The 21,852-nt window shown below is 37.5% G+C and overlaps 1 protein-coding gene across 1 annotated transcript in view; it reads left to right on the forward strand.

Annotated features, from left to right (window-relative positions):
- LOC121336223 (tubulin polymerization-promoting protein-like) overlaps window positions 1-1,021 on the forward strand; it is a 43,635-nt gene extending 42,614 nt beyond the window's left edge. The window contains exon 4 of the mRNA XM_041405186.1: window positions 927-1,021. Coding sequence (XP_041261120.1) covers window positions 927-975 — 49 coding nt within the window. The 3' untranslated portion in view covers window positions 976-1,021. The remainder of the gene's footprint in view (window positions 1-926) is intronic.
- The last annotated feature ends 20,831 nt before the right edge of the window (window positions 1,022-21,852 follow it).

A 21,852-nucleotide genomic window follows, 5' to 3' on the forward strand; every position in this document is an offset into this window, starting at 1 on the left:
TTCTCAGTTCAGATATGTATTCTCCACTGTGGTAAAGAATTAGTTAAAAATCAATGTGGGGTGGTTTTTTTCCTTTCTTTTTCTATTTTTTTGAAATTTCTGTAAGTTTAGTATGCCTAATTCATCTAAAAATCTCTTAAAAATCTGAATTTCATGACTGAAATTATACAGGAAATTAGAATTCACCAATTTCCATTAAATTCTGACTTCAGTTCTAGTATGTACATACATATTTTATATGTATATGTATGTGTCGATGTATGTAAATATAAATCAATAAAATCCTTATATCTTTTCATTCTTATTTTTTCTCTTGAGTTCTTTGGCAATTTCAGTTGCCTGCCAGAGATAATACTCTACTTTGATAACCGCTAATGAAATTCTATATACTTTGATGAACAGGAAGTCAGAATTTATTAAATTGCTTAAAGGACTGAATACATTTTGAAGAGTGAAGTGTAAAAAAATCAGAAAGGAGTGGTATAACTGGAGTATTTTAATGCATTTTTTTCTAAATATTTCTACTAGATAAAATCCAAATGAGTTAGTTATCCAAATCAGCAGCATACCACAGTTTTTACTCCCTTTTTGAAGTAATTTGACAGAAGCTGTAGGCTAATTAAGGCTATTTATAAGAAATTAAAGCAGGTCATAAGATATTTTGTGCCATACTGCTTCAAGATAGAATGGGAAGGGAAAAATATTTGTTACTGAAATTGTGAAATAGGTGGTTAGAACCAAATGTCACCCTAGAATCAGTTACGCTAAAAATGCCTGGATCATGTGGTCCTTGTGGCAAGGATTTTCTGTTGTAAATGTAGGAATCTGGACTTGATGAACACTATTCTTATCTTGAAAAATTGTAACATTTGAAAAGTAAAGTCACATAAATTAATTTCTTAAATCTCAGTAATAATGTTTTACAGGTATCCTGTGTTGTGCAACAATCAAGAAATCCAAAGTAGGTTCAAATAAATGTCTGCCATTTCTGCTTCTTCATGCAAGTTTCACCATTCTACTCTGCAGAACTGCTGCACCTTCTATCTAGCAAGCACAGCTACAGTGATTTGTGAGTAGTGACAATCTCATCTTCCATGTGAGAGGTGTTTTTCTGATGTCTGCTCAAGCCATATGCTCCCATCCAAGCCAAGAGGACACCATGTTTAGCTCAGTGTTGACATCATTACCAGAAGTGTTAATACATTTTGCCTGTCAGCACTGCCTTAATTGAAGCTGTGCAGCATTAAATCTGTAATCTGAACTCTGAGTGGTGTGCTGAGTTCAGTGTCATTTGTTTGCAGATGAAATAATTTCATGCCACTGCATTTAGCCTTATGGTGTTTCTGGTGTTTATTGGGATAATGAATAAAGATCGGGCAGGATTGAACCTTTGTGAGGAACACCCTTAAAACACCCTTAAATGCTGTAGCAAGCGGTGGTGGTTACTCAGCAGATGCTGATCTTTTTTTCCAGTTAGTTATCAGACAGTGCCATGTCAGGACACTTGGTTGTTGTTTGTTTTTTTTATCTCAAGCAAAGTGAAAGTTCTGGTTAAAAACCTAATCAGAGAATGGAAAGTGTATATTTAATAATCATAATCATAATCATAATAATAAATTTAAAATCAGATACTTATGTGTAAAACTGATAACCGGAAAATTTCCACTTATAGCTAGAAAGAAACCAATTTATGAGTGTCATGCAACTAGTAAATTAATAACTTGATTTCCTTGGACTGCTGTAACATGAGATACTTAAGATCTTGCAGCATTTCAGTGTATAAATTTAGATTCTGAGTGCCACAAGTCAAGTGGAAGCACAGGGATGATAGGCAACAGAGTAGCAGTCAGCACAGCTGCATTGGGGAAAGCATGGGCATGAAAGCAGTTACAAACACTTGGTATTTTAGAAGCAAACTTTAAAAACAGTTCTGAAATTGCACTAAGCTAAAATTCTTTCATTTATACTTTCATACCTGTAATGTATCAGGATCTAAGGTAACAGTCCCTGATAATGTCCTTGAAGCAGTTTTCATATGCAATAACTTGTTGAGAATTTATTTCCAGAAAGGATATTGTACTCCAGATCCCTTGCTGGCAGTATAATGTAATTTTTGTGTTTTAATAATTTTTCCAGTAGATGGCAGTAGCAGCTTATTGGCTGATGAATGAGCACCATCATAGTGCACTATATGAACACACAGTAGTAAAACCCAAATATGTTCCTATGCAGGTACTTAACACACAACTGATCTGTAATTGTGTCTGTTACAAGTGTGTCACCTCTTTGCCATATCTGAACATGAAATCTTTTCTGAGTATTTTCCTTTTGAGTCTGTTGGTTTGCTCAGATATATGTGATAGTATAAAACTAATAAAGCTGTTACAGGGCTACAAAGAGTTAGGGACAAATAAATCTCAAAGTGTGCTTGGTTCTGAAGTCATTGGATTGTGCCTACATTTGAAAACTGTTGTGGGTTACTCTGAGTTGATTAATTTTATAATGTCTTACATTCAGATTAAAATGCTTTACTCTAAATTATCTGACATTAAATTGCGCTTTTATGATTGGAATTTTACTCAAATAATATTATGTGCCAAAATAATGTTGTGCCAAAATCAGAATGGATGATTCTGCATTGCAAAACATGTCATGTTGCAAGACTGTCAAAACCCGCCATTGTTCTTCTAATTTGTTTTGCTGCTTCTACGCTTTCTGTCCATCCATGTTCCCTTTTCTGTCCTGGAGACATATTATAGAAATTGTTTTTGTGCTGTTCAAACACTGATCCAAAGACTTTTATGTGGTCGTGCTGAGTTCATAAGGAGTTCACAAACCAAAGCTCTTGGTGCTTCATCTGCCATATATGATGTTGGATGGAGTCATGTCCTGAGAAGCTTGGAGAAAACCTGCATTATTTTAACTGATCTGCAGTCGTATAAACAGTCACCATTATACAGATGAAGGAATACATGGAATTAAATCTGGTTTTGCCAAATATCTCAGAAGTATATTCTAGATAAGAATTATAAGTGATCTGGTGTTTTTATGGGAAGTTTGATGATATCTTGGCAACTGGGCATTAGCTGTCTCGATAACACAAACACGAGAATGTCAAACACTGCATCTCAGAATCCCCTAAAGAGTTACGGGGAACGAGAAGACCCTGGAAAACACTGAAGAATCAGCCTGAATCACAAGCAGAGGACAAAATGAATGCATAGGGTCAAATCCAGTAAATATAACTTAATACAGTGATATTCAGCTTCAGTGAAGGAGGGTAGGGAGGTTTAAATAAGTTAATGGCACATTTTTCCAGCCTTTTTTTGTTTCATGGATTAAGTGCTTTGCCTACTACCTTGCCTGCGTCCTGGCTTCTGTTCAGCTGTACTGCATACGACCTGTTGGCACTTCCCTATTTCTCTAAGTACACACTAGAAGAAACAGTGTCCCACTCGGTCCCAGATCACGGTGCTTCATCTCTTCCTTTCTGCCGAGTTCACTCTGAATCTCTGAAAAGAGTGTTTTTCAGGTGACAGTTTTAAAGACAGACTTACAGAGAAGGGTGAGTGATATCTTTGAGAGGATCAAAGAGCACATGTTAACTGTGGTGAATGCTTTGTGGGGTGCTCCCAGGACGAGTGGAGAGATGCGAATCTCGACTCCATGTTTCAGAAGGCTGGTTTATTATATTATGATATATACTATATTACAATGCTATACTAAAAACTATACTAAAAGAATAGAGAGAAAAGGATTCATCAGAAAGCTAGAAAGAAGAAAAATGGAATGTATAACAAAGACTTGTGACTCTCAGAGTCTGAGCCAGCTGCATCTGTGATTGGCCATTAATTAAAAACAACCAACATGCCCCAATCACAGGTGCACCTGTTGCATTCCACAGCAGCAGACAGTTATTGTTTACATTTCTTTCCTGAGGCACTCAGCTAAGGATTTTTCATAAAATATCATGGCTAGATGTAACTCTCAGCTTTCCACTAATATACTGTCAATATGTATCTTTACAATATTCACAGAAGCCTCCAGCTTATCAGTGGTCATTAATTTCTGTGGCTTGACAAGGCTACCAGTTTTCAGTGTGAAGCTTCATATCACACCTGGGGAGTAGCTATGCATGTGAGGAAGGTAACTTTTTCTCCTTTTTTCCTTGTAACTCTAATGCTATGGAAAAGAAAGAGTGGGGAGCAGGAAGGGGTAATGAATGATGATGTAAAGGCCAACAACTTCTTCACATACATACCGAAGTAGTCATTTGAATCTACACAGTGCTATGAAAGCCTACTACAATATTTCTATAAGATAATTTATTGGTATTGCTATCTGATGAATAAAGGACTTGATGACTGTTTTGGATCATTGATCCTCCTTTTATTTCATCATCATAACATATTCAAAGATTCTGAAATAACACAGAAATGTCAACCTTGTTACAAGGTCTGTATTACAAACTTGCATGAATGTGCAGAAAAAAAACCATTAAGTGTGGTAACACTTATCAAATCTGATTAAACTATAATAAACAATACACTGAGCCAAGAAGACATGTAGCATTCCTAAGAATGTCTTCTATGAAAAAATGTATACTGATGAAAAGCTGAAATTACTATCAGTATGTGAGTGCAATACATTCTTAATTTTTTGATTTTGTCTCATTTTAATGAGTTCTCCTTTCTGACTTACCAGGCTTGCTTTTCTTCTACTCTCTTTGCAAGGTTCTTTCTTACTTGGTCTCCTGAGCTTCTGCAAAACACATCCAGCAGCAATCAAAGGGAACATGGAAGGCAAGACCAGCACAAGTTTTCTACTTCCTCTCTATCTCTCCACTCAGAAAAGCAAATCTTCAGCACTGTGCCTGAAACAGTAGGAGCAAACAAATCCATGTTTGCTGGGGATGTGCAATTTACAATTGCAGCATCCACATGGGAATGACCTATTACAGGATGCTTCTCACCAGTGACCCACCTTGTCTCTGTCATGCGTACCACAGCAGATGGAGCACGACATCATGTGATACGTCCGTGACCATTGTGCTGGACTTACTAATTTTTTGTTGTCTGACTTGGTTTGTACAAAGCTTGTTGTGCACACTCCCACTGCCCAGTGGGACAAATTCTTTCAACCTTGAAGCTCCTCTGTCATTAGCAAAGTTTCCCTTCTATTGGTCTTATTGCCCCTTCTATTGGTTCTATTACCCTATTTCTTTTTTATTTCTTGAAAAAAGGCAGTCAGGAGCAAATTATGATGAACACAGGTAGTTGTTGCCAACATATACAAAGTGGAGAGTAACTTGTGAATCAGGATGATCTGCAAAGGAGAGCAGTGGCTTCAGGCTCAGTCAAAACCAAATCGTTTTACAGAGCTGGCATTCTCTAAATCAAGGAAGTCTATTGATTGTCAAAATGTTTGAGGTTTTTTTTGAACTCTATACCCCAATGTTCATAAACAGAGAAAAATATTCCTCTGTGGTATACTAGTGTTCGGTCTGCATATGGAAAATTCACGTACGGTAATGAGATATATAGGTAAGACCAAGATGTAATACAATGCCACATCCATAAGACTGAAAGACCAAGATTCTAGAAGTGGAAAAAAACCACTCCTTGCACCTGCTCAAAATAGGCCTGTAGAAAGCAAAAGTTCTCCTAGGCAAGACCTGGCAAGCTGCCCATGATGTCGAAATGATTTGCGGTGACCCTGCTCTATTACAACTCCATCAATTCTAGGTCCTGTGCAACTTGCCAGTCTGGATGAATATTTCAGCGTCAATTACATAATTCTAGTGAACACTGTATCTTTGAAGTTGTTGTTGGACTAAAAATATGACAGGTCATTGGCTTCTAGACTAGTCCTTTCACACACATTCTACATAGCTGACTGTTTGACCTTCCTGACACTGGTAATGTCAAGTTCCTGAAACACAAACAGAAGCTTTGGCAGACACCAAGAAGTTATCCACTACTTTTCCCACCCTAGGTAAGTATTTGTCTCATGTGCATACAAGTCTTGATTTCCTGGAAGGAGTATTTAGAATACATGTAACATTTATTGGAATGCACTGTTGTTCTGGAGATGATACAATTCTCTGGGTGTATAAATCTATGCTTTATATGTAAATCACTTGGCTGCTCAGATAAGAAAGTAAGTTACTGCTTCCAAGCAGGAGTAGTTGGCTTCTAGTGGTCAGCTAGCTCCTGTTGCTGTATAAAGCCTCTAAAATCTGTTTACAGAGCTGTTTCTATAAACACTCCCTATCCTTCTCATTCACACTTTTTATCCTGATCCCATCTGAGCTTGTTTTACTGTGAGCTTTACACTCACTGTGGAGTATGTGAACAAACATACTCTTCCAGGGAAGACACCAAAGATTGGCTGTGTAATAAACATTACTTAGTTAGAATTACTCAGTTTGAATCGGAACTAAAAATTCTGCCTTAGTGCGGGAATGGTATGAGTGCAAAAATGCCATACAAGTGTTTCATTATAGTAATTTGAAAAATTCATTCTGGTCCTTTTTCTTTGCCCTCAAAAAAAAAAAAAAAAAAAAAAAAAAAAAAAAAAAAAAGAAGAATCATTTTATGGCAGCTCTGAGTAGTTTTATGCTATAAAAAGATGGCTTATTCCTAAATGTCACAAGTCAAGCAGACAAGGCAGAAGGACATCTTGGCTGAACAAGGAGCTTGAAAATAATGGAAAAGGAAGGTTGTGTCCAGTGGAAGCAAGGTCAGGTGATTTGGGAAGAATACAGGGATGTTATTTGCCAGTGTTGGGAGAAAATTTATGCAGTCAAGGCTCAGTTAGAGATGAAGCTGTGATGATGTTAGAGATAAACTGTGGAGGGGCAATAAAAAGTTTTTTTCAAATATGTTAACAGCAAAAGACAGTTAAGGATGGCTGTCTCACAAACAGGGACAAACAGAAGTGTTAAATGCATTATTTGCCTCTGTCTTCAACATGAGCCAGGAGATGGACTCAATCATCCTGATGGTTTCTTTCTGTAATAAATGTATCAAATTTGTGCTCAAATAAATGTAATAAATATATTTGTATGTAGGAATATATATATGTATATAGAATCATGCTTTAGAATATATTACAAAAAGCACCCAGGTTTTTAGAAAATCTCACACAAGGGTTGGGAAACCGGTTACCTCACTAGATTGTAGCACACACAGGTGTTCACAGAATAAGAGTCCAAATTAGCAAGTGAAGGGACGGAAATTCTGAGCGAATCTCCGCATTCTCGAGGACAGCTCTGGACTAGCATGTGAATGCTTGGTTCCCGTAACTTGTATTTTACATATTTCTGTTCCCTTCCCGGACACGGCATTGTTTTCCCCAAGACAGCTTTGTCCAAGCAGGAGACAGGATTCCTCCAACACCAGATGGGGGACAGCGGACTACATGAATATTCGAATCCTTCCCCAGACACTGTTTCTGTCTACTCCAAGACAGAATTCTTCTAACACCGGACAGGAAATGAGGACCGTATGAATATTCGAAGAAGGAAAAAGAAACAAAAGAAACCTAGCTTCGGGCAAGAAAAACAGTATATAACCACGGCTCACCAGAGCAGACTTTGTGAACTTCACAGATCTGATGCGAGAAGGGGTCAGACCTGTGTTCACCCAGGGTCGAGTCCCGGGCTCGACGCTGTCCTTTTGATTGTGGCATGCAGAGACTGTATTTTGATTTGTGAAATAAAATCTATTCCCTTTTTATTTTAATCTGGCTGTTATAGATAAAAATCAGTACAGCCAATTTGATAAAAATAAAAATAAAAACATGATTTATTTGTGACCGATATACTGTCCCGACAGCCAACAATCAAGAACAGCACTGACCCAGGATTGGAGCTGGGTGAACAGATTTGGCCTCTATCGCACCGAATCCCCCACAGTTCACAACTGTGGTCTGGTACAGTCTGTTTTTATACTGTTTTTCTGGCCTGAGACAGGGTCTCCTCCTGTTCTTTTCATAGTAAATCATATTCATGCTGCCTCCTTTCTTTGCGCTGAACCAAAGAATACAGTTCCTGTCCACCGATGAACACAGGTCGGGCATATACATGTTGTTCCTTCCTTTGGGTAGTGTTGTACAATACAATTCCAGGCAGACAGCAATAGCCGCATTTGGAGGCAATTCTCTCGATGGTCCTCACTGTTTTGATCTCACATATGTGCAAGTGGTCCCCATCATGGCTAGGCCCTTTCGATTGCAAATTACCTCCCTTCCTGCTTAAGACTGCAATTTTGCAATGGTATGGGGTCTTCTTATAGCCTGTGGGATTTCTCGGAATCCGCATGTAAGTTTAAATCATCTATATCTATTCCTTCTAAAACATCATAATCTATATTTATTTAATATTCTGAACAGCACGAATTATATACATATATAACACTGGCTTTCTCAAATTATTGATTTGGCCTGATCTGGTTGTTGCCTATAACACCTTTCAACTCAGCATATTCTGTGACTCTGTGATTCTAAGTTTTTCTGACATTCTGTGTATCCACCTAGCCCCAAAGTGTGGAAACATAATGAACAGCTTTATCAGCAAAAAACACTTTACAATATTTTTCAGTTTTTCCTCTAATATATTTTAAGATAAGTAAAGGGCATGAACATACCAGAGTTTTATGGGGTATAGCTAGCAAATAATAGTGATCTGTGAGTGATTGTGAGGCAGACAAGGGTGTTGTGATGAATCTAGATATAATCTGCTGCTCTCTGCTAGAGCATGTCTCAGTAGATGGAAGCACTCAGCATTTAACACTATATATGTGTTAATTGTGCTATTTGCTCTCACATAGTTCTTTAAAAACCTATTCAAACACATTGGGACCAGCGTGAAGAGTAATTAAGATTGTATTGTTCCTCCTTCATTGTCATGAACTCTGGAGGTGCTTGAGGTTGGCCCAGGAAACTGATAATTCCTAAGGCAGAGCAGCTGTTTTGTTCCTACAGTCCTTGCAAATGGATCTGGAGCCTCATCTAATCCCGTTTTTTTCTTGATCACAGAAAATTCACTTGGGATAGTTCAGAGATGAGCATTGTCTTTCAGGACTGTGCCGTTCAGTTTGAATGCAGATTCAGCAGGTGTTAAGCAAGTAAAAACAGCTCAGCTGACAGCAGTTGGAGACTTAATGAAATAAAGGGTGGGAAAAAGGAGTATTTCCCTCAATTAAAAAATATGTTTCATTAATCAGTTAATATAACTGTGAGGGCATATATTAATCAGTTAATATAACTTGTTAGCAAAGAAACTACTGAGACAAGTTTCAGGCAAATGCTGACTCCTGAAAAAATAGATTTGTCAGGTATGTAGACATGTCATTAACTTGCATCCTTTCAGGAGTCAAGGAAAATTCCTGCTTTTGTTTTTTCCCCAGTAGAGCAAAAGGCTATTTTATTTAAAAGGGAAAAAAAAAAAAAAAAAAAAAAGTTGAATTGATGTTCAACTCAATTAGTTAAGTAATTCACTTAGTTTGTTAAATCCAAAAGCAGCCAAGGGCTTTTGCTTGAGCTATAATGAAATTAGGGCTTTTCTTTAATTGTGAGACTCACATGTTCACAATACTGCAACACTGATTGGAACTACATTAGGGTTTAAAGACAGTCTCTCTCCATCTCTATGCTACTGTGAAATGTATGATTTTTAGTTTTGTTTAACAAAAGATCTTTGTTTAGCAGAACACTTTTTAGCAAAATCATAATTATAGAAACACTGAACAAACCTGGTATCAGAGTTTTTCATGAGAACTTGAGATTTTGACCGTTATTTTTCCATCCTTCAACAAGAGGGAAAATCTTATGAGCATTTCTCTCTGTCAGATGTCTCGTTTTGAATCAGAATCTCTTGATTTGGTACTTTGAGCAGAAGAGATCCAGCAGTCCAGACATCTCTCCTAGCAGATACTTGGGATCCTAATGGAAACATTACGCCCACAAGGAGATTTGATGAATTGTGGTGCTGGAAATTTGTTGGTCATCTGCAGCCAGAAGGCATGAGATTTGAGAAAGGGGGAACTGATAAGCCATCTTTGCTAAATAAGGTTCTTCCTTACTATGCTGTCATCTTATAAAAATCATGTATTTGAGGAAGTTCTCATTCCCATTTACTAAAAGGCCTCCTAAAGTACACAATTCAGTTCAACTTAATATGTGTTTACCTAGCTTGAAAAATAATGCATTTTTAAACTTCCACATAAGCTGCATTTAATCATTGCCAAGTCTGCAAAGACCAGCTCCTACTGATCTGAGGGTTTCATTGCCAGCTGAATTGTTACAGGGTACTCTCTTTAGACCACAGTGTATGTTAGTTAAAATATCCACAAGAATATGTTCTTACATTCTAGTACCAGAAATATAATTTACTAATGTCTAGTGACAACAGCACATTCAGTGATTCAGACAGTAAAACCAAGATTGTAAAATCTGCTCCAGACTTTAATACTTTCAAAAAGAAAATACATAAATATTAGTATCAGGAAACTGCTGTTGTGCAAACAGCACTACATAACCTCCGCCACAATTAAGAAATAGGAAACACTTAGGATTTTACTCACATGTGCACATAGAGACACAGGCACATCCCCTTGTATAAGAGTCTAAAGGTCCTAAGAAGTCTTCCATTTTTGGCTCAATTTGTGTCAGATGCAAGCTTTGAATACCCCATCTAACTTGCGGGAAATCCTTTCTCTGTGTTTACAGATGGGGTTTTTTGTGTTTACATCATCAGCAAACCGAGAACAATGGTGACTTTTTTGTAAATTGTTTTATCTCTTGGAATTGTTAGAGGTCCCACAGCTCTGCTGTCACTAGGTCACTTAGACAGTTTAGCTTTTCCCCATTGTGTGTACTATGACAGAGCACCTCTGCTTCCATACTTAAGGTCAGACTTCAAAGGATTCATCCACATCTGAAAGCTGGCTGAAGCACTGCATTTTTATAGAAAAAGTAAAAAACAATTTCCTGTTCTAGACAGTTTTTCAGCTGGCATAACTTTACCAGAATACCTTGGCTTGCTCTCCGAAGGCACATAGTAATGGCAGAGGGATGCAGTTTCACTTGCATTTGGTGACAGGGATTCCTGTCACGTGTCCTGCATTAAGTTAAATGACAGGGGTATGCTTCTGCATTGCTTAAGACCACAGACACATCCTGAATGCAGCCATCCCTCCTTAGGACATGTAGTTTCTTAAGCAATGACAGGGACAGAGAGCAGGGCTGATCTGCTCTCAGCTCAGTAGCCAGTGAATTTAGCAATCTTGTTTATGTCATTGTATCTTGATTTGTAAATGATAATGATTTTGACCTCTTTCCACAACGTATTAACAAATTCCATGTAAGATCTAAGCAAGAGTATTGCTCAGTTTCTCTTTTTGTAAAACCCCAGGGTCTAAGTATGCTAATCATCGCAATTGCAGACATTTTTTATCCCAGGGACTTTATGTTAAATGAAATATAGGCATAGGTAGAGACAGAAACATCAGAAACATATAACTCAGACACTTAGTGTCTTTATTAATCACTTTTTAAAACTTTGATTATTAATTGGATTGTCATGTGAATTTGGCTAAAACATGATGTGATGTGTACAGATGATGAATGGGAAAATGCTTGTGTTCAGAAGACCTTGTCATTTATAGAAGAACATTTACAAGCTATGGCATATATATAACCTTGCAAGAAATAATTTGTCCAAGTTTAAAAAATAATTTATTGCTCAAGCTTAAAAAAAATTTTTATTGCCAGTAATTGTATGTATAGTGCTAGAACCTAGATCATGAAACAGAACTTCACATTCTTGTTGATCCATGTGTTGGTGAGCAGTATTGTGCAATTCATCTAGGAAAATGCAAAGTGATATTAAAACTTTCTAAACTATTAATAACTCATGTATTTTCTAGAAAAGTAAAAAAAAAAAAAAAAAGCTGGCCAGCAAATGTGTAAAGATTACCCATGTCTTTTACTTGTACTTCAGTTTACTTAGGAGACAAAAGCGTCATTTTGAGAGATGGTATTTAAAATATATTGAACATAATATACATTATTTCTCCTGCATAAAACAATGACTTAGAAAATCCTGCCACTGAAGTTTTTAAACCTGATGTACCACCTGAGCTGTGTCTTTGCTTGTGTGTTAGTGCCTGGCAAACTTTATTTTGCTGTTGATTGATTTCCTTTTAGACATGATATTATGGGGGTTTGAGCATGTCTTGACTGGTTTTGAATACGGTCTGTTATTTCTAACATGTTATTTTTCCTTTTATGTAGCATCTCCTAAGTGTGCTTGATAGATCCAAAATCTGGGTCTGGTGTGGTTTTCCTGGTGTTTTCCTTATCTTTTCAATTGTTCATAAAGTTTGCAACAATGCTAAACAATAGTGAAAAGATGTAAACCTGTATGTAAACTTGGCAATTTCCCATGGCAATATTCTGTTATCAGGTGGCTAAAACCCTACAAGTCACTTCACACATATAGAATATGATGATATTGATGGACTGGATTCCATAGACCTGAAAGTCCATGCTATAGGACTTCACAGGATAATGCCTTCTGAAAAAAAAAACAAAAAAAAACCCCAAAAACCCACCAAAATAGCTGTTGGGGTGAGCTGCCTATTCTTTGAATGTTCTTAGTGTGAATTCCTACTAATAAATGGCATGTTTAACATGCAATAAAAACACTGACAGTATCTGTTTTCGACTTCTGAGTTTCGTATCCTGTACATTATTCTTTTGTGCAACAAGGACTATCAAGATTTTTCTCCAGTTGGACACAGTGAAATATCCTTTGCTAGATACCCTATCTAAGCTTTCAAGTTTTTTTTTTCTATGATCAGTGGGCCCCTTTTTTCAGATTTTACTCAACAGTTTTGTCAGCGTTAAGGGTAAGGTGTCTGCTTTACCATCACCTTTCTCTTTCTGCTTCTCTGTTTATCAGTTTCTTGATTATACTCTATTGCTGTGGTCCGCAGTGGTGGTGGGTGCAACCTTCCCCAAGAGCGTCTTGTGCCAATGGGTAGGAGCCATGAGAACACCAGCACACACACACACACACACACACACACACACACACACACACAGACACAGGAAGCAACTCAACAGTGAAGACATGGGAGGGTCCAGCCATGGAGTTTCAGTAGAGGTTTATTACTGTCCAATGCTGAAAACGCCCAGAGACCAAAGATGGGGAACAAAGGAGAATCCAGGGTATAAATACAGGAAAAGAGGGGACGGAGAAAAATATCAGGGATCCAATGGTCTGAGAACTCAGGGGTGGTACATGGGGAAGGGACTAATAGGGAATGCCAGGGTTGATGGGTGGGGTTACACACCAATGGGATTACAGGGAATGGAGAACTTACTAGAACATGAACATATAAGGGTAAAAGGGGTAGGGAAGGCCAACGGGCCAGTCGGGAGGACAGAATTTGGACAAATTAACATAGTGCTGCGGAGCACCATGGGGAAGGTTCTTTCCTCACCCTGAGCTCTGAGAAATGCCCAGAACTTAAGGTGATCTCTCCAGCAGATTGCTCTTGCTCTCTCCCCAGTAGGCTTTCAGGCCTCCTGAGTTTATATTGCTCATATTTCCACTGGACTGATGGTTCATGTATTTTACCAAAACAAGTAATGTGCTGAGCTAGTGGAATATTAGAACTCTTTGAAATGCTGTGCCCGTTCACTTATCTGCTTTATCTCAACTGTGAGTAAGTTAATGCTGCCTGAATAATTGGTTATTACCAGTAAATACGTGCAACATGACTCCTCTCATGTCTAGTGAGTCCCTGACTCCTTTAAGACTTTTTAAGTGTTTGGGTGCTTCAAACAGCAAGCTGAGATGAACTTGCAATATGGTGCTTTCCATGGTGTGCTTAATAAATGGCTTGTTACGTGGGCAATAGGCTCCTCCAGATAACAGTGCTGTGCAATGGAACCTTATTTGGATGGTAAAGCAGACCCTTCTGTCCAAAACCTGAAACTTTGGGGATGTCTCCATCACAGAGGGCAGCTTTACACATGAAGCTGCAGCTAGTTCTGAGTAAGCTGGTGTGTCTACAGTGCCATACAAAATTATGAGCCTTGACTGACATCAGGTCAGACTCTACTCTCTCTGCTTCACAGTTAGAATAATTGCACAACAGAGCTTTACACTGAGGTAGCCATAATGCTGACCCCTTAGCCAATTAGTTTGCAGTTAGAATAAATATCTTGGAAAGTCTGTTCCCTGTGCTGCAGAGAGGTATTCTATACTGCAATCCTTATATATTGTGTCATCTTGTTTTTTTGAGCATTTATATCAGAAGAACATGAAATAAAAGTGTAAAACTTCCCTAACTAATCCAAATCTGCTTGTAATTTCAGGCTTCAAATATTTCCTGGAATGCATCTCTTAAGGAACATGGTTATTCATGTCAGTGCTGGTAAATAAGTAATTATTTTTCCCTAGAAACAACATGTACTCAGCTATCACAATCCTGGAAGGGCAAAGCCTGCCTTAATTTTATTAAGGTTGCAATCTGCTATCTCCTCACTGCTCAGCACAGGTCTGTTCTCTGCTCTTTGCCCTGAAAATAGTACAGTAGTTGTGCTATACTCTGACATAGATAGCACTTAAAAGATATAAAAGGTTGACCTTAACCTCAAGCCCTTAGAGAGGATTGAGCTTTAAGAAGTCACCTGTGGGAAGGTAAAAGAAGAGTTTTATCGCATTATCTTATTTTTGAAAATTTTGTTATCAATACTTCAAGAGACACACTTATCAAATACCTTATTAACTGCTGTATTTTATGTGCATTTATTTAGTAAGCCAAGGGAGCTGATGAGTGCCTTGTTGGTTTTGTATAACTCTGCTTCTCTATGTTGAATATTTATTTTGACAGTTTGTTCCATTAACAATAAATGCTCTTTCCCTCTGCTTTTTCCCACATAAGCTCTTTATAATCAGCACAAATGATTACAAGTTTTTTCCCATTTTTTAGGGGAAAATTATCGACATAGTACATGAAGTGTATTCCAAAATAAACTGGCAAGGATCAACTTGCATGCTGTTAGCAGTTGTTGTAAAGAAATTGAAACAAATTCTATCCAAATCTAGACAAGATTTTTTTAATGCAAAAACTATGTAGCCATGATGTGTGATAGTAAAATCAACAATACAGTGCTTTGCTCCAGTAATAATTTTGCCCACAATAAGTAGTTCAGTAAGTTTTAATGGAGATTGTGTGTGTTTATGTGTGTGTCTAAACCGGCGTCACCTTGCAGCTGATATATCTCTCTGTGCTCTCAATTGTGTAGTTGCCTCTTCCCAGCTTTTGGCACTATTTCTTTGATCACATGCTAAGATGACTCAATTCACTAACAGAGCAAAAATATCTGTGTTTAGCTTGAATAAGTTCACAATGCAAGCAGACAAGTGCCAACGTGAACTGAAGATGAAAACAGTGTGTGATTAGACAAGGAAAATGGAGGTAAAAGGAAGTGAGATCTCTCAAGTGCTGAAAAAAATATTAATTTGGCTCCCTGTAATAAAACTCCATATTTAGTTATACAAGTAGACTGCAAGTACAATGATGATTCTGCAGAGACAAGATGTGCTCTAATGCACATTTCTCATTCCTTTAACTTGCATGCTTTAGAATTTATAAAATGAATTTGTAGAATGGCACGATCATTATTAAGAACAGGCCAGTTTGAATTGGCCAGTTTGAATGCAGTTCTTCTTCTGGAGGAAAGTTACACATAACTGTTCAGTTATTATGGATTTTAACCATATTTACATCTACTAGATATAGTATTGCAAATATTGCACTCACCAACACCAATTGGTAATGAAAATAGGCATGAATTAAATGCCATTAGGCTGCATATTGCTAGACTCTCTTTCTAAAGAGTAAATACACTTTACCAGAAAAAAAGGAAGAATGTCTGCTGCAGTTCTGTTTCTAAAAATAGTCTCCAGAACTTTTAATTTTTTTTTTACAAATCATTTTCATGTCTGAAGTAGAGAAATATGTAGACATTTCTTTGAGTAGCCAAATCACTGAGAGCAGAATAATGATAGAAAATGTGTCTAAATAGCGTGTGACTGTTCACTCAAATCTTACTCAAATTTTGGCTGTCACACAGCTCATGCTAAGGCCATGCTGGGAGCAGTGCCATTAGCTCAGAATGTGGGCAACACATCGGCAGGGTATGATTGGGCAGAAATGGATAAAGGTAACTGTGCAGCCACTATCACCCACAGCTTATGATCTCCTGCAGAATCCTTGCATCAGCAATTTTCTGGAAGTTTCCTCAGAATCCAGTAAAAATGCATGGCAATAGACCAGATTTCCAAACTGGAAGGTATAAATACATCAGCTTACCCCCCAAAAATTTGAGGTGGATCCAGCAGCAACTGGGCTTCCAAAATGTTCATGCTTTTTGATAGAATATAGGGAGTGCCTGCATCATGGGGAAGGAGGAGGGATGAGCATTCTCACCATCAGCTAGGTAACTACTTTGTTCATAGGTGCATGAGTTACAAGTTATGATTTATAGAACACCTGAGTTAGAAACTTCATTAATTAATGAGTTAGTTAAATTCCTGTGTGGATTATTCTATACAAATGAGATTGAGCCCTTGCTGGTCACGTTTATTAATTTTCTTTCATGATAAGCTTATAAGATAAGGTTTGTTTTACAGAGTGTGTTTTCCCCTTACATATGAGACATTTGGACAGACAGTGACAGGTAAGCTAAGTAGAACTCTGGAACATTTGACCTTACTTTAGAAAAATTACTAGCAAGTGAGGAAGAGCAGGCAGATATTACAGAGGGATGTAAATCTATGTTGAAATGTGCTGGACAGATCTGTTTGAGCCTGACCAAGTACCACTGTGTACTGGTGTGATCTTTCATCCTGTAGGACAGATAGCCAGGTAAGAATATATGGAACACTGTTGTTTCCATTGGTGGAATTACAGGTTAAATTCCAATACTTGTAGGTAAATCCCTTTAGGGACAGCATGTCTGGATATTTGGAAATAAAAGTTTAGCAAAGAATTTTTAAAAGTCATCTTTAAAACACCTCATCGTAGTCTGATTTCACTTTCTATGTGACCCCAGATTCTCAGTATCTTAGATCAGAAAAAAAAAATCTCTTGCCAGCAAGACTTTACTTCCTTTATCATCGCTTTAATTTGCCATCCCACTGCTTCTCAAGTATAGTCCTTCATGGAGACATCCAGCTTCCCTGTGGTGTGACAATTGTCAGCACAATTGTCACAACAATTAACAACACGTTAATTGTTGCAGACAACCTAATGCATAAATTCAGTATAAAATACAAAATTATATTTATAATTTTATTCAGTCTTTTCTCCTTCTGGCCTAACCTCTTCTACTACAAGCCCTTTTTCATAGTATAAGTGTAGCTGTGGGTGCTTCCCCAAAGCACTATATTCTGTCAGTTCAGTATGCTCCGTATTAAATTTTACTTATTATCCAAACTCATGTACTTCAGGTGGTTAAACTTAACCTCTCCCCCCACCCCCCCAAAAAAAAAAAAAAAAAAAAAAAGAAACCCAAACAGTAGAGTGATTATACCCTGACAATATGTTTTCCCTTTTACACCTCTATAAGATAGAAGCTTTAAAGCAGAACAGTAATGATTGGAGTTTGACATCTGCTCATCTCAAGATGGCAAATGAATAAAGAAAATTCTGTCTTACTGAAATTTGAACAAGGATATGATGATCTACCTAATGGAAGAATCTTGGTTTCAAGGTTACCAGTCCATTGTGTGCTATCAGATCAGGCAAAGTTTAATCTACTACTTCCTGTCATGCACCAAGTCTGGTATGGGGAAAGAATTTAGATGCTTGTAGAAAGACAAATAAATAGAAGAACATACCACTCATCCAACTGTACTTTTGGTATCTAGATTTATACCTGGAGTGAATTAGACACCAAAATAAATACTATTTTGTATTTTTTTCTGGTCACTGATATGAGCATAATAAAACTAGTGCTAGTGAGTCCAAATGAGGGCCTTGAAAATGATCAGAGGGCTGGAGCAGCTCCTAAAAAGAGAAGCTGAGAGAAATGGGGTTGTTCAGCCCTGAGGAGAGAAATCTCCAGAGCAAGTTTTGATCAGCCTTTCATTATGTGAAGGGGGCTACAATAAAGTTGGAGAGGGACTTTTCCCCCATATTAAAAAGAATTATTTCCTGTGGGGATGGTGAGGCACTGGAATATGTTGCCCAGAGGAGCTGGGTTGCCTCATCTCTGTCAGTGTTCAAGGCCGGGTTTGATGGGGCTCTGAACAATCTGGTCTAGTGAAAGGTGTCCCTGTCTGTGGCAGGGGGTTGGAATGAAGTGGTCTTTAAGGTCCCTTCCAACCCAAACTGTTCTTTGATTCTAATTGCACATGAATTACAACAGTAATGTGTTGTATACATTTTGCATTCAGAAAGAGGTCAGTGTTTTACTTGAGAAGTTAAAAAGTATCAGAACTGGATCAATTAAAGGTGCATTTCTTAAGAATGGTCCTGTTCCAGCAATGCCCAGGCTTGTAAGTTCTCCCACTTCAGCTAAGTTGGTAAGCTCTTGAAAATAAATAATAAAAAGTGTCCTTCCTCTATTGTTGTTAATGGAGATCAGCAGTCTACAGAAAAACTTGTTAAAAAAACAAGATTCTAAATTACCTAATTATAAAGCCTGTCCTCACCTATTGATTACAAATCACTTTCATATAGACCTATATATAACTTTCCATACCTATTGCATTGCCATAATTGTACTGGTTTCCCTTTGTCATCAAGTCTGTATGGCAGATAAAACAGCAATTTCAATCAGTCTGAAGTATATTTTGTTCTGGTACAAATATGAACATATATATGACTAAATGAAGCCGGGTTTATTCATATAAATTCTGTTCCTTTTACAGATCTAGAAGGAAATGAAATTGTAATATCAGGCCATATATTTTTCCATGTATTGTTAGGTGAAAACTTTAATACATCCTGCCATATCATACTTGAGATTTCGTGCCCCCTCTGCATTATTTAGCTCTTCAGCTATTTTCAAGTTTCAAAGGATAAGAACAAGATAAGGAAAAGAATGAGAAGGATTAATGGAAAGAACAAGGAAGGCCTAAAACCTTCTGTGTAATTGTAAGAGTGAGTGAACACAGTGCACCTTGAAGGGAGCCACACCTAGGTGAGACAAGAGCAGTATTCCAAAATTTCAGAAACTACTTGGGCTTTAAAAGAATCATAGAATAATTTGGGTTGGAAGTGACCTTGAGAATAATCTAGTTTCATCTACTTCCTATGAACAGGGACACCTTCCATAACCAGGTTGCCTTGAACACTTCCAGGGATAAGGTATTTGAAATTTCTCTGGACAATCTATTCCAGTTCTTTACCACCTTTCACACAAAGAATTTCTTCCTAATATCCAATCCAAATCTACATTTCTTCAGTTCAAAGACATCACCCTGTGTCCTATCATTATCCACTTGTAAAAAAAGTCCCTTTCCAGATTTCTTGTAGGCCCCAGTTAGGCACTGGAAGGCTGCCACAAGCTCTCCCCAAAGCCTTCTTTTCTACAGGCTGAATAGCTCAGATTTTCTCAGCCTTTTCTCCTTGGAGAGGTGTTCTGTCCCTGTGATCATCTTCGTGGCCTTTCTCTGGACCCACTCCAATATATCCATGTCTTTTCTCTTCTGAGGTCCCCAGAGCTGAAGGCAGTGCTCCAAGTGGGCTATCACAAGAGACTAGAAGCAATGATAATTTTGAATCCCATTGTATTTTGGCTGAATTTTGCCCAGGAACATATTCTGCAAGTCTGTAAAGGAAGTGCAGTTCAGGAGAATGAAAAACTCTAAAACTAGTGGGAGGTGTTGAGTTCTATCAAAACTTATTGTAGTAGGAACAAGTCAGAGAAACCAGTTCTTTAGCTGAATTTGGCCCTGTCAATGAGTAAAACATGATAGAAAGGGAGTCTAAAGTCAGATTTTTCTTAAAGGAAAATTGATGTGTATCTGTAAGACTTTGCCCTAAAACTTAATTGAATAGTTTGCTTTCCTTTCTTCAAATTAGTTTCAGCCTTTAAACCTTAAAGATAATAATGCAAGTGGACTACAACAAATAAAAAAAATATATATATAAAAAAAGGGGAAAGTAATTCAGGTTTAGTGGAAAGATTTGAAGCACCTTCACTGTCTTTTGGTAAAATAGAAGCAAGTTTTTTTTCATGGCAGCTGAATTTTTATGAGTTGATGGGTTTCAAAGTAAACACCAACAACAAAAAAAGCAAGGAACCAACAACACAAAAACTAAGGCAAATTTCTAGATTCTAAGGTATTTGGCTAAGTTTGGAAAAAAACCTTAGTTAAATCAATACTTCTAGGAGTATATACTTTCATGAGTTTTAGTGGAGTATGCAACATTTTATAAGCTTTCTCTTTTATTTTTCAATAATTATTTATTCCTAAGGTATTGCAAACAATTTTTTTACTTTTTTTTAAACTATTTTTACACATAATAAAATCAAGTCCAACATATACATTCTTTTGAGGTTATTTATATGAAACAAATAAAAGGAGCAGAGCAAGTGTGCTTTTCTTCCCTCCAAACCTTATTTGATCACCCTTTTCCAGGGTGTAAATACTGTCTTCTATTCCTTTGCCTGCAGCTAGGTAAAATAGGAATTACAAAGAAGCAGTAAATCTAAATTATATACAAAAGTTTAATAAGTACCATACAGAAATGCCAGGTCTTCTGGAAAATGTCAATATAAATTCAGGTGGAGATTCAGTTCTCTGGTGACTTATCTGGACTAGGCACTGGCAAAAGTGATTGTGGACGAAATACTGTCTCCTACACACTTGCATTCCTTTCTGAGCGCAGGCAGCCTTCCATGGCAACATTCACAACCTTCTCAGAGCATAGGGACAGATGGAAAACATGGAAGAGAAGCATGTTCTAAGCCTTACATCACACATGCTGCAAGATGATGAGCATTGCTACTGATTGAGTAGTAAATTATTACCCCCCCCTGCAGCAATGAGGAAACAATGTATTTAAGTTTGGCTCCTGAGGTGTGGCTCTGGGACACATTACCTCCTGTGACTCCCACTGGAAGGTTAAGCATCAACCTTTGCTTAGGGCTGTGCCCAAGGGTATCTTTTGGAAGCAAATTCAGGCTTTTATTTCTGCTCTTAGATGTATGCAGTCAGCCAAGAAATGGAGTGGTGGCCCTATATTCTGCTGTAAGGGTACAAAGCAAAGCCTGACCAGTATTCAGATATTCCTGAATCAATTTTGCATCATTGCACTTGGTTGTAGGTGAATGCTGTGGCTTCTGGAGCTCTGGTTTCATAAAGATGCAGATGACATTTTAGTTTCACTGAGGTTTTTTTGGTTTTTTTTTTTTTTTTGGCTGTTTTGGCCTTCCCAGAGGTGGGCTGAGCTTTGAATGTCAAAGAGGAAGATAACATGCAAAATGGTGGTGGTAACCTGGGCTGCAGAAAACTTTCCCTTTCTCAGACCTATTCTCTATAGGATTAATAAATAAAAGCATAAAGCATTCATGGTTTGGCTGATGGGCTTTCGATTCTGCTCTGCTTCCTATATGTATGTGGTTGTGGAGGCTAAATATAATTTAGTATCTTGACTTTCCAATATTTTCTAAGATTTTAATTTGGCTGCTAAGGTGGATGTTGTAGTATATCTTGGTGCCATTGTATAGTGCCATCAATTAATGCATCACATATGGGGTAAATCCTTCTAGGAGTTTTTGATATGTGGCCAGATAAAGCTCAAAACTAATGTGAAC

This window comes from Onychostruthus taczanowskii, unplaced genomic scaffold (genome assembly GCF_017590055.1).
Source record: "Onychostruthus taczanowskii isolate IOZ18803 unplaced genomic scaffold, ASM1759005v1 scaffold222, whole genome shotgun sequence".
Lineage (NCBI taxonomy): Eukaryota > Metazoa > Chordata > Aves > Passeriformes > Passeridae > Onychostruthus > Onychostruthus taczanowskii.